Here is a 14,383-nt window from a genome sequence, read left to right on the forward strand (position 1 = left end):
TTTACCTTTAGAGAATCCTGGACTAGGACTCCCAAGTCCCTTTGGCACTTTAGCATTATGAATTTTGTCACCGTTTAGAAAAATAGTCCATGCCTCTATTATTTTTTCCCAAAGTGCAAGACCTCGCACTTGCCCACGTTGAATTTCATCAGCCACTTCCTTGACCATTCTCCTAAACTGTCTAAATCTTTCTGCAATGCCTCCCCACCTCCTCAATACTACCTTCCCCTCCACCTTCTTTGTATCATCAGCAAACTTGGCCAGGAATGCCCCAGTCCTGGTCATCTAGATCGTTATATATAAAGAGGACAGCTGTGGCCCAACACTGAACCCTGCGGGACACCACTTGTCACCGGTTGCCATTCCGAAAAAGAACCTTTTATCCCAACTCTCTGCCTTCTGTCTGAACAGCCAATCGTCAATCCATGTTAGTACCATTGCCTCGAATACCATGGGCCCTTATTTTACTCAGCAGTCTCCCGTGAGGCACCTTGTCAAAGGCCTTTTGGAAGTCAAGAATAGATAACATCCATTGGCTCTCCTTGGTCTAACCTATTTGTTATCTCTTCAAAGAACTATAACAGGTTTGTCAGGCACGACCTCCCCTTACTAAATCCATGCTGACTTGTCCTAATCCGACCCTGCACTTCCAAGAATTTAGAAATCTCATCCTTAACGATGGATTCTAGAATTTTGCCATGTACCAGGGAATACCTGACCCCAAGCTTTTGTTTAGTTGAGAAAGGTGCAATGCGTGGATCTGCTCCTTCTGTCTGCAACGGACAAGGTCCTATGTGTGTAAACATATGTAGCTTCTGGCATACGCAAGTAAGCCACATCTTGGGGAGCTGCAATTCTCTGGTTCATTCCTCATGGCAATGCCCTGACCAATCCATTTTCACTTGCCAACCAAACAACACTCTCGTCTCGCACAATATAAATTGTTGTTCCCTTTACTATTGAGCGGCACAATAGCACAGGGGTGGCACGGTAGGCAACCGTAGTTAGCACTGTGGCTTCATAGCTCCAGGGGTCCCAGGTTCGATTCCCAGTTTGGGTCACTGTCTGTGTGGAATCTGCACATTCTACCCGTGTCTGCGTGGGTTTCCTCCGGGTGCTCCGGTTTCCTCCCACAGTCCAAAGATGTGCAGGTTAGGTGGATTGGTCATGCTAAATTTCCCTTAGTGTTCAAAAAAGCTTAGGTGGGGTTACGGGGGTAGGGTGGAGGTGTGGGCTTACGTAGAGTGCTCTTTCCGAGGGCCAGTGCAGACTCGATTGGCCGAGAGGCCTCCTTCTGCACTGTAAATTCTATGGTATCTTTTTTTAAATAAATTTAGAGTACCCAATTCATTTTTCCAATTAAGGGACTATTTATCATGCCCAATCCACCTACCCTACACATCTTTGGGTTGTGGGTGGGTGAAACCCACGCAAACCTGGGAGAATGTGCAAACTCCACATGGTCAGTGACCCAGAGACGGAATCAAACCTTGGGACCCTCGGCAATGTGAGGCAGCAGGGCTAACCCACTGCACCACCGTGTTGCCCTTATTCTGTGGTATTCTTGAGAATTGTCCTGATGAGTGTCAGACAAAAGCTTCAACAGCATGTTTCTTTTTCAGCAGTAATCGAGTTCCATCCTACCAAATGACTGAATAGTAAAACTTAAAGGGAGAGCATGAGCAGTGAAAATTGGGGGCTCGAAAGAAATAACTGCTGGTGCTAGAATTATTTAAAATTGGAAATATTCAGCAAGTCAGGCAGTGTCTGAGGAGATAATTCAATTTCCGCTTCCAAATGGATTTACAAACTAAAACTAAGCGTAACAATGTTGACTTTGCAGCATGGAGGTTTTGTTTGTATCACCTTGAAACTACCAAATTGGTGCAACGTACACAGTTTGATCATTAAGGGCATCATCCTACAGTAATTTTGAGTGGGAAATGATGCTCTGTTTATTCTGACCATTTCATTGCCATGCAGACTTTTCCGATGTTGCTTTCCAGGTTGGAAAGGGCTGTTGTGCCGCTTTAAAGGCGATGGGGTCCATAGTGTATGTCACAGAGATTGATCCAATTTGTGCTCTGCAAGCCTGGTAAGTACCTCGAATTAGAATGTTGAGTATATTTGTACACCGGTTTGTTCATGGAGACATGCAGGGACTTGTGGTTTAATTTGCTTACTCATGACTGGGAGAATCCCACATTTGGTTTCTTCAGACAATGCATTCTGTCATGGTTAAGTCACTTTAGTCCATGTCTGTGCATGTCTGTAATATAGATGGCAGCTGGTGTTAACCTGACACCAATGACTTGAATAACATTCACTGCAACCAGTGTCTTTTGTAGTAACATGATTACAGACAATTGTATTCTTATTGAGAAAACTTGCAGATTAAGGAGAATTTGTCCTAATGTTTAATTGCAAATGATTGAATAGCTCATGGCTGTAGCTAGCCTGAATAAAACTTCAATTAACAATTTGACGGGTATTTTGATACTGTACAGGGTTCTCTCAGCAGGGCCAGGATAAGAAAGTACAGTAATTTCTGAAATTTAAACCTTGCAGGGTAGATTTTAAACCATTTGCCTGTTGCTTTATTAAATAGGGACAGGCCTAATATGTTTTTCATCAGTTTGACATGTTTATGGAGGGACGATGATAGCACAGCACTTTTAGGGTCTCTTGGATTTGATAGATTCCAGGGATCCGACCTTCTATCAGGTCGCCTCAACACATAGGGACCTGATAGAAGGGGTTAGATAGGGCGAACAGTTGGAGGCATTTTCCCAGGGCGGAAATGGCAATTACAAGGGAGCACAAGTTCAAGGTGAGGGGGAAAATGTTCAGTGGAGGTGTGCGGGGGGAGTTTTTTTTACACAGAGGGTGGTGATGGCCTGGAATGCACTGCCAAATGAGGTGGTTGAGGCAGATATGCTAGCGACCTTTAAGACTTTTCTGGAGGCACATAAACAGACAGGGTATAGAAGGATACAGACGGTTGGTCTAGATAGGCCACGTGGCCGGCGCAGGCTTGGCGGCCGAAGGGCCTGTTCCTGTGCTGTATTGTTCTTTGACCCGAAGCCTGGAAATTAGGTACATTGAAATTAAACATGTCCAAGTCATTTAACTGATTCAGGATATTGCAGCTTGGGTCCTCATCCACATCACTATTGTTGGTTTGTGCTGAGCTATACTGATTAACCTGTCTCCCAGTGAAATTGACGTCAAGCATCTCATCTTCACTTGAAAATCTTCCTAGAATCATAGAATCCCTGCAGTGCAGAGAGAGACCATTCGACCATCGATTCTGCACTGGCCATTGCTTCCGATAGAGCACCCTACCTAGGCCCAATCCCCCGCCCCTATCCCTATAACCCACCTATATCCCCCCACCCCCAGGCACAGCTCATTGTTTGGCCAATAGTGTTCTGTGTTCTGACACTACTAAAACAAACGGACTGTGATGGTTTCAAAGCAAAAATACCAAATCAGGCAGACTTATTTACGAACTCTGTCCCTTCTGAATGTGACTCAGCTCGTGTACACATTGACGCAGTTCTACCTTTCTTTCGCAGTATGGATGGATTCAGACTTGTCAAATTAAATGAAGTCATCAGACAGGTGGATGTTGTCATTACTTGCACAGGTGAAGTATTAATAACATAGGTTAATGTTGGTATAGGTTCAATATAACGAACAGAAGTTCAAGTTGGAATTACAGTTAACCACTCAGATTAAAGTCTACTTTGCTGGATTGATTTATTTTTGATGCTTTAATCTTAGATACCGAAAGACCGTAAGGAATAGGAACAGGAGTAGGCTGTTTGGCCCCTTGAGCCTGCTCTGCCATTCAATAGGATCAAGGCTAATCCAATATTCCTGCCCTTTCCCTGTAATCCTTGATTCCATTCCCGGTCAAGAATCTATCTCCACTTTAAATGTACAGAAGGACTCTGCCCCCACAGCTCTGTGGTAAAGAGTTCCAAAGACTCTCAACCCTCTTGAGAAAAGCAATTTATCCCCATCTCAGTCTTAAATTGTCACCCTTTATTCTGTGACTATGCTCTCTGGTATTAGACTCTTCCATGAGGGGAAACATCCTCTCAACATTTATCCGGTCAAGCCCCTTAAGAATTCTAAGTTTCAATTAAATCACCTCTTAATCTTCTAAATTCCTATGAGTTGAGTCCCAACTGGTTTGACCTTTGTTTATAAAACAATCCAACAATCCCTCCATTCCAGAGATCACCCCCCCCCTGAAATATGGACCAACATTCCATCAGCCTTCCTAATTACCTGCTGCAAATGTGTGCTAGCTTTCTGTGTTTCATGCAAAAGTATCCCCAAGTCCCTTTGTGTTGCAGCTTTCTGCAGTTTTTCTCCATTTAAATAATACTCTGTTCTTTTGTTCTCCCTTCCAAAATGAACAACTTCACCTTTTCCCACATTGTACTCTATTTGCCATTTTTTTGCCCACTTACTTAACCTATCATTATCTCTTTGCAAACTGTTTGTATTCCTCTTGCAACTTGGCCTTTCCACCTATTTTTGTGCCATCTGCAAATTTGGCTACTGTACATTTGCTTCCTTCCTCCAAGTCATTAATATATTGTAAACAGTTGCGGTCCCAGCACTGATCCCTGTGGAACCCCACTGGTTACAAGTTAGCAACCTGAAAAATAACCCCTTATCCCCACTTTCTGTTTCCTGTCCATTAGCCATTTCTCCAACAATGCCAATATACAGCCTCCAACGTCATGGCCTCTTATCTTGCAGCTTAACCTTTTGTGAGGTACCTTGTCGAACGCCTTCTGGAAGTCCAAATGCATCACATCTACTGGTTCCCCTCTATCCACTCTGGTTGAGACTTCTTCTAAAAAAAATTGTCAGACATGATTTCCCTTTCATGAAGCCATGCTGACTCTGCTAGATTATGATTTTCCAAATCTGCTGCCATTAGTTTTTTATTGATTCGTAACAATAGATGTTAGGCTAATCGGCCTTCAGCTGCCCACTTTTTACCCCTCTCCCTTTTTGAACAGGAATGTCACCGTGGCAGTTTTCCAATCCTCCAGTGCTTCTCCAAAATTCAAGGATTTTGGAAAATTACAGTCAATGCATCAATTTCCTCTGTCCTTGTTTCTTTTTGGATCCTAGGATGCAAGCCATCAGGGCCCGGGACTTATCTGCCTTTAGCCCCATTTGTTTGTCTAATACTACTTCTCTAGTGATGGTGATGGTATTTAATTTCTTCCATGTATTATTTAGTATTAATAGGATGGTCAAAGTATCTTCCACCATAACGACCGGCAAAGAAAATTTTAAACTAAATTTAGAAGAATCCTAAGGAAATCTGTAATTTTGGCTGAACTGTGGTGCAGGAATATGGTTGTAGTAAATTTCTTGGGTTCTGTGCTTCAACATGAAACGAGGAAAATTTTACAAATCTTCACCTGTTTCGTTTCCCATTCTGAAATAACCAAAGTTGCCAAAAAGCAATCTGTATACAGTAGCTCACTACTTGAGTCACCTAGAACTTGGCCTTCTTGTAATCAGTTCAACATCCAGAGCACATCCACAATGTTACTCATCTACAACTCCATAACTATATCTTGATAAAGCACCTGTCTTGTGAGTTTTAATGCTGGATATATACCATGCTTTTAGGTAACAAAAATGTAGTGACCAGAGAACACTTGGATCGCATGAAGAATGGCTGCATCGTCTGCAATATGGGACATTCCAATACTGAGATTGATGTGGTATGTAACTCAACGTACAATATTCCAATACTTTGATCAATGTGGAATTTAACAAGATGTGAAATAACTGAACCAAATTATTCCAATATCGAAACCCATGTGACGCATACCAAGTGTAAAATAACTCAACATTTCAGTTTAATAAGAACTCAAACCAATAAGCTAGAACATAGAACAGTACAGCACAGAACAGGCCCTTCGGCCCTCAATGTTGTGCCGAGCCATGATCACCCTACTCAAACCCACGTATCTACCCTATACCCGTAACCCGTCAACCTAGCTGTTGAACAAATTCCTAATGCTTATTACTTTTCCATAATTACTTTCCACGCTCCAGCCAGATGTGTCACTGACCCTGCTGTCAATAGTTTTATGGATACCAGTATTCTTTTGGCATATCAGGTGTTTGTTTAATTTGAATACCCAGACTTGTTGCCAATGTAGCCTCCCAACAGCCAAATGTTTTTCAGAGAGAACAGCTACTATATGTTGCTGCCTCAAAAATTCTATTGTTTTCCCCTCTGTCCTTTCAGGCGAGCCTTCGAACTCCAGAGCTCACGTGGGAGCGTGTTCGGTCACAAGTGGATCACGTTATTTGGCCGGATGGGAAGAGGATTGTGTTGCTAGCTGAGGTAATTGTGCCTTTAGCAAACTGTTCAGTTTTCTGCTTCTTTGTACAGTTTGTGTGTTACTGGAGGAGATGACAGAGATAGGTACAGCTAGACCATGAAGAGTCGTGAAAATAAGGATTAAAAGTTTAGAATTGATGAGTTGCTTGACTAGGAATCAGTGTAGGTCAATGAGAACAGGTGGGATGGGTGATTGGAACTTGACTCAAGTAAGGAAATGGGCAACCGAGTTTTGGATTACCTCAAGTTTGTGGAGGGCAAAAGTTTGGACACTGACTAGGAGTGCATTTGAATAGAGTGGTCTGGAGATATCGTGCGTAGGTGAGGATTTAAGCAGCTGATAAATGGAAGCAGCAGAGGCAACTGATCAGATGCTTTCAATCCTAATGACATAGAAGCCCATGAGCTTCTCGCATTTGCTGGTAGAGGTGATGATGAAGGAGACAGTGTGGTTTAAGAGGATGATTTGCAGTCTTCTTGCAGGAAAGCAGCAGGGGGAGGTGGTATATTTTTGCATTCCAGCGTGATCTGGGAATAGTGAGCAGTTTTAACAGAAGAGAGCAGGACCTGATTTGTGTTTTTTTTTGTAAATATATCAATTGAAATTTTATAACCAAACACAACCAGCAAAGATGTAAAAGTGCAATGTCAAAAGGTTATACATAAATCTTTCATCAAAATTGCAACATAAAACTTAACCCCTCCCTATAAACTAAACCTCCTAACAACTGACGATGGCTAAATCTTTAAAAAAGAAGATAAATGGTTGGCATCTCGGGTAGAACCTCCCCACCGACCTCCTGATGGTATACTTAATTTTTTCCAAGTGCAGAAATGATATTAAATTGTCTAACCAGGCAGATGTACTGGGCGATGTGGGAGATGTCCAGTTAAGCAATATTTGCCTCCTGGCCGCTAAAGAGGCAAAAGCGAGAACATCCTCCCCTAGCCCAGAGTGAAATGCTGGTGAGTCCGAGACGCAAATATAGCTACGAGTGGACGTGGGTCTAGAACCACCTGAAGAATCACGGTAATGGTATTTTAAAAAAGGAAACTCAAAAGCTAGCAAGTTTGGGACAAGACCAAAAACGTGAGTGTGGTTAGCTGGTGCAAATGAGCAACAATCACACTTGTGTTCCACATCCTGGAAAAACCCACTCATCCTTGGTCCAATGTGTTTAGTGTAATACTTGAAACTGAATTAAACTCAGTCGGGCGCAGGAAGAAGTGGAGTTTATCCTGTAGAGGGCTTCTCCAATCTTCATCTGTAAGCAAAGGACCCAGTTCCCCCCCTCACCTCTCCCATACCCCATCTAAAGGAGTGGGATCGGACGAAAGAGTAAGGCCATACAGATCTGAAATAGACCCCTTGCCAGGCTGCGCCAAGGACAAAATCCTCCTCTGCAAGGAGGGGGCGGGGCTAAGGGAAAAGAAGGAAACATCTCGTGAGAAAAAACACATACCGGTATTTGAAAGTAACAAAAGAGGTTAGAACTGGGCAACTAGAATGTGTCAGTCAGCTCCTCAAAACTGGCAAATATCCCTTCTACGAATTGATCCCCAAAATGCACAAGTCCCTTTGCCTTCCAAGACTTAAATGAAGGGTCCAGGCCCAATGACAAAAAGAGATGATTATTACAAATGGGGGATAAAGCAGACTTGGAGAGAAGTTTGAAATGCTGCTGAAACGGTTTCCAAATCCTTAGGGAAGAAATCACCACAGGATTTGTAAAAAAAATCGCTTTGGGGAGAAAAGCAGTAATTGTAGTGTGGAGAAAGGAGGTGATACATGACCGTGCCTCCATTTTGCCCCAAATCGAGTCAGGGTCGCTAAGCCACTGCAGGATTTTTTGAATGTTGGCAGCCCAACAGTAAAACAAAAAATGCAGGAATTCCAACCGTCCCAATCCTTTGACTCTCTGTCTCCCTGACGCACAGAATTGCGAACTCTGGGACACTTACCCGCCCAAATAAAAGCAGAAATCAGTTTGTTGATCGTAATAAAGAAAATGATTTGGGTTTAAAAGAAAAGGGATACATTGAAAGAAAAACAGAAATCTAGGAAGCACATTAATTTTGATCATTTGGATTCTACCTGCCAGGGACAGATGGAGGCTACCCCATCTCCACAGATCCGTTCTGACATTCTTAATGAGGCTTGAGTAATTTAATTCGTATAGCGAAGCCCAATTAACGGAAACTGGTGTCAGAGAGATGAAGAGGCAATGAACTAAATTGAGTTCCTCAAGCAGGCTGATTCCCTGGAAAACACTCGCTCTTACATTTAATTTATAGTTGGAAAAGGTACCAAATGTAGTGATCGTCCTCATTATGCTATCTATGGAGGATGTCAGGTCTGTAAGTACAGAAATAGGTCGGCTGCATAAAGTGATACCCACTGCTCCACTCCATTCCAGCAAATGCCCTTCCACTGATCAGAGGCCATCAACTCTTGGGGCTCAATAGCTAAGGCGAAGAGCAGAGGGAGGAGAGGACAGTCCTGCCTTGTGCCCCTACCCAAGGGAAAGTAATGAGTGTACAGTGTTTGTGTGAAAATTGGCCATGGGAGTATTATACAACAGAACAACCCAGGAGGCAAATTTGGGGCCGAATCCAAATCTCCCGAGAATCTCAAGTAGATAGTCCCATTCCACCCTGACTATCAAATGCTTTTTCTGCGTCCAAAGATACTATCACTTCAGGTTCTGGAACACTGGAGGGAGAAAATGATGATGTTCAGAAGGCGTTGAATATTGGTTGACATATGTCAGCAATTCACAAAAGCCGTTTGGTCCTCTGATATTATGCTGGAGCGCCAGGACCTGAGCCAGCAGCTTGCCAACCGTATTCAAAAGTGAGATAGGTCGATATGAACCACACTCTACTGGGTCCTTATCCCCTTTAAGGAGCAAAAAAATTGGCCCAAGTTAGAGTCAGAGGCAATGAACCCTGAGACAGTGAGTCATTAAACATATCCATTATGAAGAGTATGAGCTGTTTTGAGAACTTTTTATAAAACTCAGGACCTGGGGCTATGCCACATTGCAGTAGCTTAATACACTTTAAAATCACTCCCAGACATAAAGGGGAATCCAATTCTTGTCTCCTACTCTCTTCGGTAGTCAGGATTTGAAAAACGTCCAGAAATCTAGTCGTACTTGACTTGTCCAAGTAGTTCTGACTCCTACAGGTCATGGTAATATCAACTGAAAGCTGCATTGACCTGGAGCAGAAACCAGATTGCCGCCTTTATTACAAATCATTGGGATCTCTTGAGAGGCAGTCTGCCACTTGGGTTGATGTGCCAGAAGATGACTGGCTTTCTCCCCATGCTCATAGAATGTACTCCTGGATTGTCATAACTGATACACAGCCTTACTAGTAGACACCGGGTCAAATTGAAATTGTAACTTCTCTGTGTGTCAATAGCCCTGGAGTTGGGGCGAGTGAGTATCGGCAGTCCATCTCCAAGATGAAATGCACCAACCTCTGTTGCTCCAACTGTTCCATTTTCAGGGTATAAGCCCTATATAAAATAATTCCCCCCTTACAACAGCCTTGAGTCCCTCCCAAAATGTCGAGGGAAAGATTGAATCTAATTTGTTGAGTTTAATCAAATCCTGTGTGAATGGAGACAAACGCTCACAAAGTCGTCTGATAGCAAGAGTGGTGTCAGTCTCCAGGGTGGGCATTGGGAAGGGCCGGAATCAGCAGAATGTGGGGTGTGATCCGAGATGACCATCACTGAGTAGACAGCTGCAACTACCAAAGGGAAGAGGAAGGCCTCAACAAAAATAAAAAAGTTGATTTGAGAACATGCACAGTGACATGCGGGAAAAAAAGAAACCTCTTTATTGTTTGGGTGCAGAAAACACCATGGATCTACCCCACCCATCTGCTCCATAAAGAGGACAAAGCCCTGGCCATCCAAGATGGGACAAGAGATTTTGGTTTGGAACAATCCAATTTAGGGTCCAAGACACAGTTCAAGATGCTTCCTAGAATCATCCGTGTGAATCAAGGTTGGGGAGAGAATTCACGAGAATTTATAAAGTTTGCGTCATCCCAGTTGGGGCACAGATGTTGACAGGACTACTGGAGTGTTTGCCAGTGAGCTGCAAACAATAATATAGCAGCCATTAGGGTCAGCTATAACCAGAGTGGTGGAGAATTGTATTCTCTTATGAATTGAGATTGCTGTGCCTCTGGCCCTGACATTAAAACTGGAGTGGGAGACCTGCCCCACTCAATTCTTACGTAGTCTTGTCTGGTCCTTTACACGCAAGTGGTTTCCTGTAAAAAAGAAAACGTCAGAATTTAAATTCTTGAAATGGGCAAAAGCCTTAGACCTTTTTACTGGGCCATTCAGAGCCCGAACATACCAGGTGACCAAACAATTTGGAGGCCCCCCATTGCCTAGATTGAGCCATTCCATTTCCAAGGAGGAATACCAGGCAAGGGATCTCTGGAAGATAAAGTGAAGAGACCCACCCAAGACCGCCACTGAGCCAAGTCATACGACTTGATTTTTTTTAAAAAAGGACACTCAAACACCACCAGCCAATTCACGTTAAAACTCCGCCCTTCCCTCTCCACCTCAATGTTTTTAAAATTTAGAGTGCCCAATTCTTTTTCTCCAATTAAGGGGCACTTTAGCGTTGCCAATCCACCTACACTGTTTGTGGGGGTGAGACCCACGCAGATATGAGGATATGGGGAGAATGTGCAAACTCAACACTGACAGTGACCCAGGGCCGGGATCGAACCCGGGTTCTCAGTGCCATGTGGCAGCAGTGCTAATCAATGCTCCACCGTGCTGCCCCTCTTTACATAAATAACACCCTTTATAACACTAAGATACAATACCCTGTCCCTGAACCCCCAATTAACAAAGCCCCACTAATTATGCAATAATTCATAAACTGTGAAGAGCTGGAGTAAATCCTCCCCCACTGTCCGTTAGCTAATTTAATTAGCCAAGAGACTCCCCACTATAATAAAATCCTGTTTAATTTATGATAAAAATAACGCTTACAAACTTAACAGCAAGTACAAATCCCAAGCATGATGAAAACAAATATGAAATTCCCGGTCACACAATAGAATAAACATGAACGTGTTTTAAACAGAGTTTAAGTTTAAGTTTTTGAATAAACGAGTTTGCTTCGCCAATCCAAAAGACAGTCTTTCTCCCCAACAGTCACTCGGGACGAACTGGGTAGATCATGATAAACCTGAATCCTTTTTGGTATGAGATGGAGTTATCGTGTTGAAGGCAGCTCTTCTTTTTGCCAGGTCTGCACTCTGATCGTGATAAAGTCAAAAGGAGTGTGGGATGATATGCATAAAGCAAATTTGTACGTAATGTTATGCACAACCTCCAACCACTAGGTGGCAGTGTAAACCCACCACGTGACCCTGTGGCTGGGGAGTTGGGAGTAGTTCCTGCTGGAAGATAGACATATTTGGCAGTAGCGCTACCATAGTTGATTAGTGTTATTAGTTTAGTATTTTATTTATCCTAGTTTTCTTATCACGCAGTTGTTCCACAATTAATTATTTAATTGTTCTGTAGCTCATCATTCATTTTGGCCAGTCTACAGAGCATGACAGAGTGGACCTCCCATATTATATCCCGATGCTCCCTAGCCCAGCGACGCTGTGAAAATGAATGATGACCACACACGATGGTTCTCCAGCTCGAGGCTTTGTCCGCAGAGAGCTATGTGCCCGGTGTAACTCTGAGTGGGATGTGAATACACCCCACCCACCATTTTGTACAACATGCCTGCAAAGTAATCAGTAAGGGTGCGGCCCTCTATCCCCTCCAGCAATCCCATGATGCTTTGCCTTCTTGATTGGTTTTCAAGATCACTTATTTTGGCCGTTAGAATTTTATTCCTCTCGACCACTGAGGTTAGGTCGGCTTCCAAAGATATGATCCGATCATTAGGGCTGTTTCAATGCCGTTCAGTGATCCTTTTAGATCTATCGCCAGACTTTGGCAATGTTTTCCCAATTCTATCACCATTATAGAACTAGTTTAGCCACCAGTTTAGGAGTTTAGGAGGAACTTCTTCACCCAAAGGGTTGTGAATCTATGGAATTCCTTGCCCAGTGAAGCAGTTGAGGCTCCTTCATTACATGTTTTTAAGGTAAAGATAGATAGTTTTTTGAAGAATAAAGGGATTAAGGGTTATGATGTTCGGGCCGGAAAGTGGAGCTGAGTCCACAAAAGATCAGCCATGATCTAATTGAATGGCGGAGCAGGCTCGAGGGGCCAGATGGCCTACTCCTGCTCCTAGTTCTTATGCTCTTATTATGTGGCCAAGATCGCCGGCCATCAGTGGTGTGGTCGGTAGGGGAGAAGGAAAGCTCACCCCTGCCATCTTACTATTCACCGAGTCTGAAGACGTACTATGACCCAAAACCTCCTTGCTTTTCTCCTTTCTTATGTAAATTTGTTGGTTTTTTAAAAATAAGTTGGGCTATTCGTTGTGCTTAAAACAAAAATGCAGCTCTAAGGAGAGTCTCCAATTGCACGCTACCCTTCTACAGGTGCATCACCTGAAACCCAGGACTGATGATGCTTAACGTGGTCCAGCCAGGTCTGACACTGGTGGCTAAACTAGTTCTTCGTCACATTCTTTCAAGTCTGCATCCCTTGGACTTAAGGGAGCAGATATGAGGGACATACAGGAGTAATGGCTCGGGGGGGGGGGGCAGATATGAGGGACATACAGGAGCAATGGCTCGGGGGGGGGGGCAGATATGAGGGACATACAGGAGTAATGGCTCGGGGGGAGGGGGAAGATATGAGGGACATACAGGAGCAATGGCTCGGGGGGGGGGCAGATATGAGGGACATACAGGAGCAATGGCTCGAGGGGGGGGGCAGATATGAGGGACATACAGGAGCAATGGCTCGAGGGGGGGGGGCAGATATGAGGGACATACAGGAGCAATGGCTCGAGGGGGGGGGCAGATATGAGGGACATACAGGAGCAATGGCTCGGGGGGGGGGGGGCAGATATGAGGGACATACAGGAGCAATGGCTCGAGGGGGGGAGCAGATATGAGGGACATACAGGAGCAATGGCTCGGTGGGGGGGGGCAGATATGAGGGACATACAGGAGCAATGGCTCGAGGGGGGGAGCAGATATGAGGGACATACAGGAGCAATGGCTCGGTGGGGGGGGGGCAGATATGAGGGACATACAGGAGCAATGGCTCGGGGGAGAGAGTGGCGATTGTTTTGGGACTAGGACATCAAAGGTGGTGATGAGGGTGCAGTTGAGCAAATGAGTAACTGTAGAAATGTGGTGAATGTGGGGTGTGCCAAAGGTTAGTCAGTTAGGACAATTGAAAGTACAGTTGTCAATTAATTGTGGGATAGATTTTTCCAGGGATGGATGTCGGAGATGTTAGAGTTGAAGAGGAGATGTGAGTGGAGAGTGATGCAAACAATCAGAGATGACCTTGTCCGTGATTTAATACGATGGAACTAGCAAAACCAATAAGATGGCAGGATCAAGGTGGAGGCTGTGAATATGGGTTAGGTTGTTTATAAAGACTTTATGCAGCACTTACCCACGCAGATATAGGGATATGCAGGTTACAGAGATGGAAATACGTAGCCTTGAATGTGTAGTCAGTAGCTGGTCTCTGCTTCAGATCTGACACCATAGTTACAAATAGTGTGGTTTCGTCTCAGATGGTTGCCAGGGAGAGGGATGGAGCAGACAGCTAACAAACTGAGTTTGTGGCTGGGATCATAGACAGTTCATTGTTTGGTTGAATGAAGTTTCTGCTCATCCAGTACTGGATGCCAGACAAGTGGTCTGACAGTTTAGTAACAGTGGAGTAGTTGTGAAAGGTGGAGGTGAGATTTGAGCTGGGTGTTGTCAGTGTACATATCTGCAAAAATTGTGTTTTTGATTATGTTGCTGAAGGACAGCATGTAGATAAGAGGAGGGAGCCAAGCATAG

General features: G+C 44.0%; 1 protein-coding gene across 16 annotated transcripts in view; it reads left to right on the plus strand.

Annotated features, from left to right (window-relative positions):
- Positions 1 to 14,383, plus strand: part of LOC119973509 (putative adenosylhomocysteinase 3) — a 120,786-nt gene that overhangs the window by 98,449 nt on the left and 7,954 nt on the right. For all 16 annotated transcript variants that reach the window (XM_038811751.1, XM_038811758.1, XM_038811759.1 and 13 more), the window contains 4 exons: positions 2,007 to 2,095; positions 3,579 to 3,649; positions 5,671 to 5,765; positions 6,299 to 6,397. In XM_038811751.1, the coding sequence (XP_038667679.1) occupies positions 2,007 to 2,095; positions 3,579 to 3,649; positions 5,671 to 5,765; positions 6,299 to 6,397 (354 nt within the window). The remainder of the gene's footprint in view (positions 1 to 2,006; positions 2,096 to 3,578; positions 3,650 to 5,670; positions 5,766 to 6,298; positions 6,398 to 14,383) is intronic.

Source organism: Scyliorhinus canicula, chromosome 11, assembly GCF_902713615.1.
Source record: "Scyliorhinus canicula chromosome 11, sScyCan1.1, whole genome shotgun sequence".
NCBI lineage: Eukaryota > Metazoa > Chordata > Chondrichthyes > Carcharhiniformes > Scyliorhinidae > Scyliorhinus > Scyliorhinus canicula.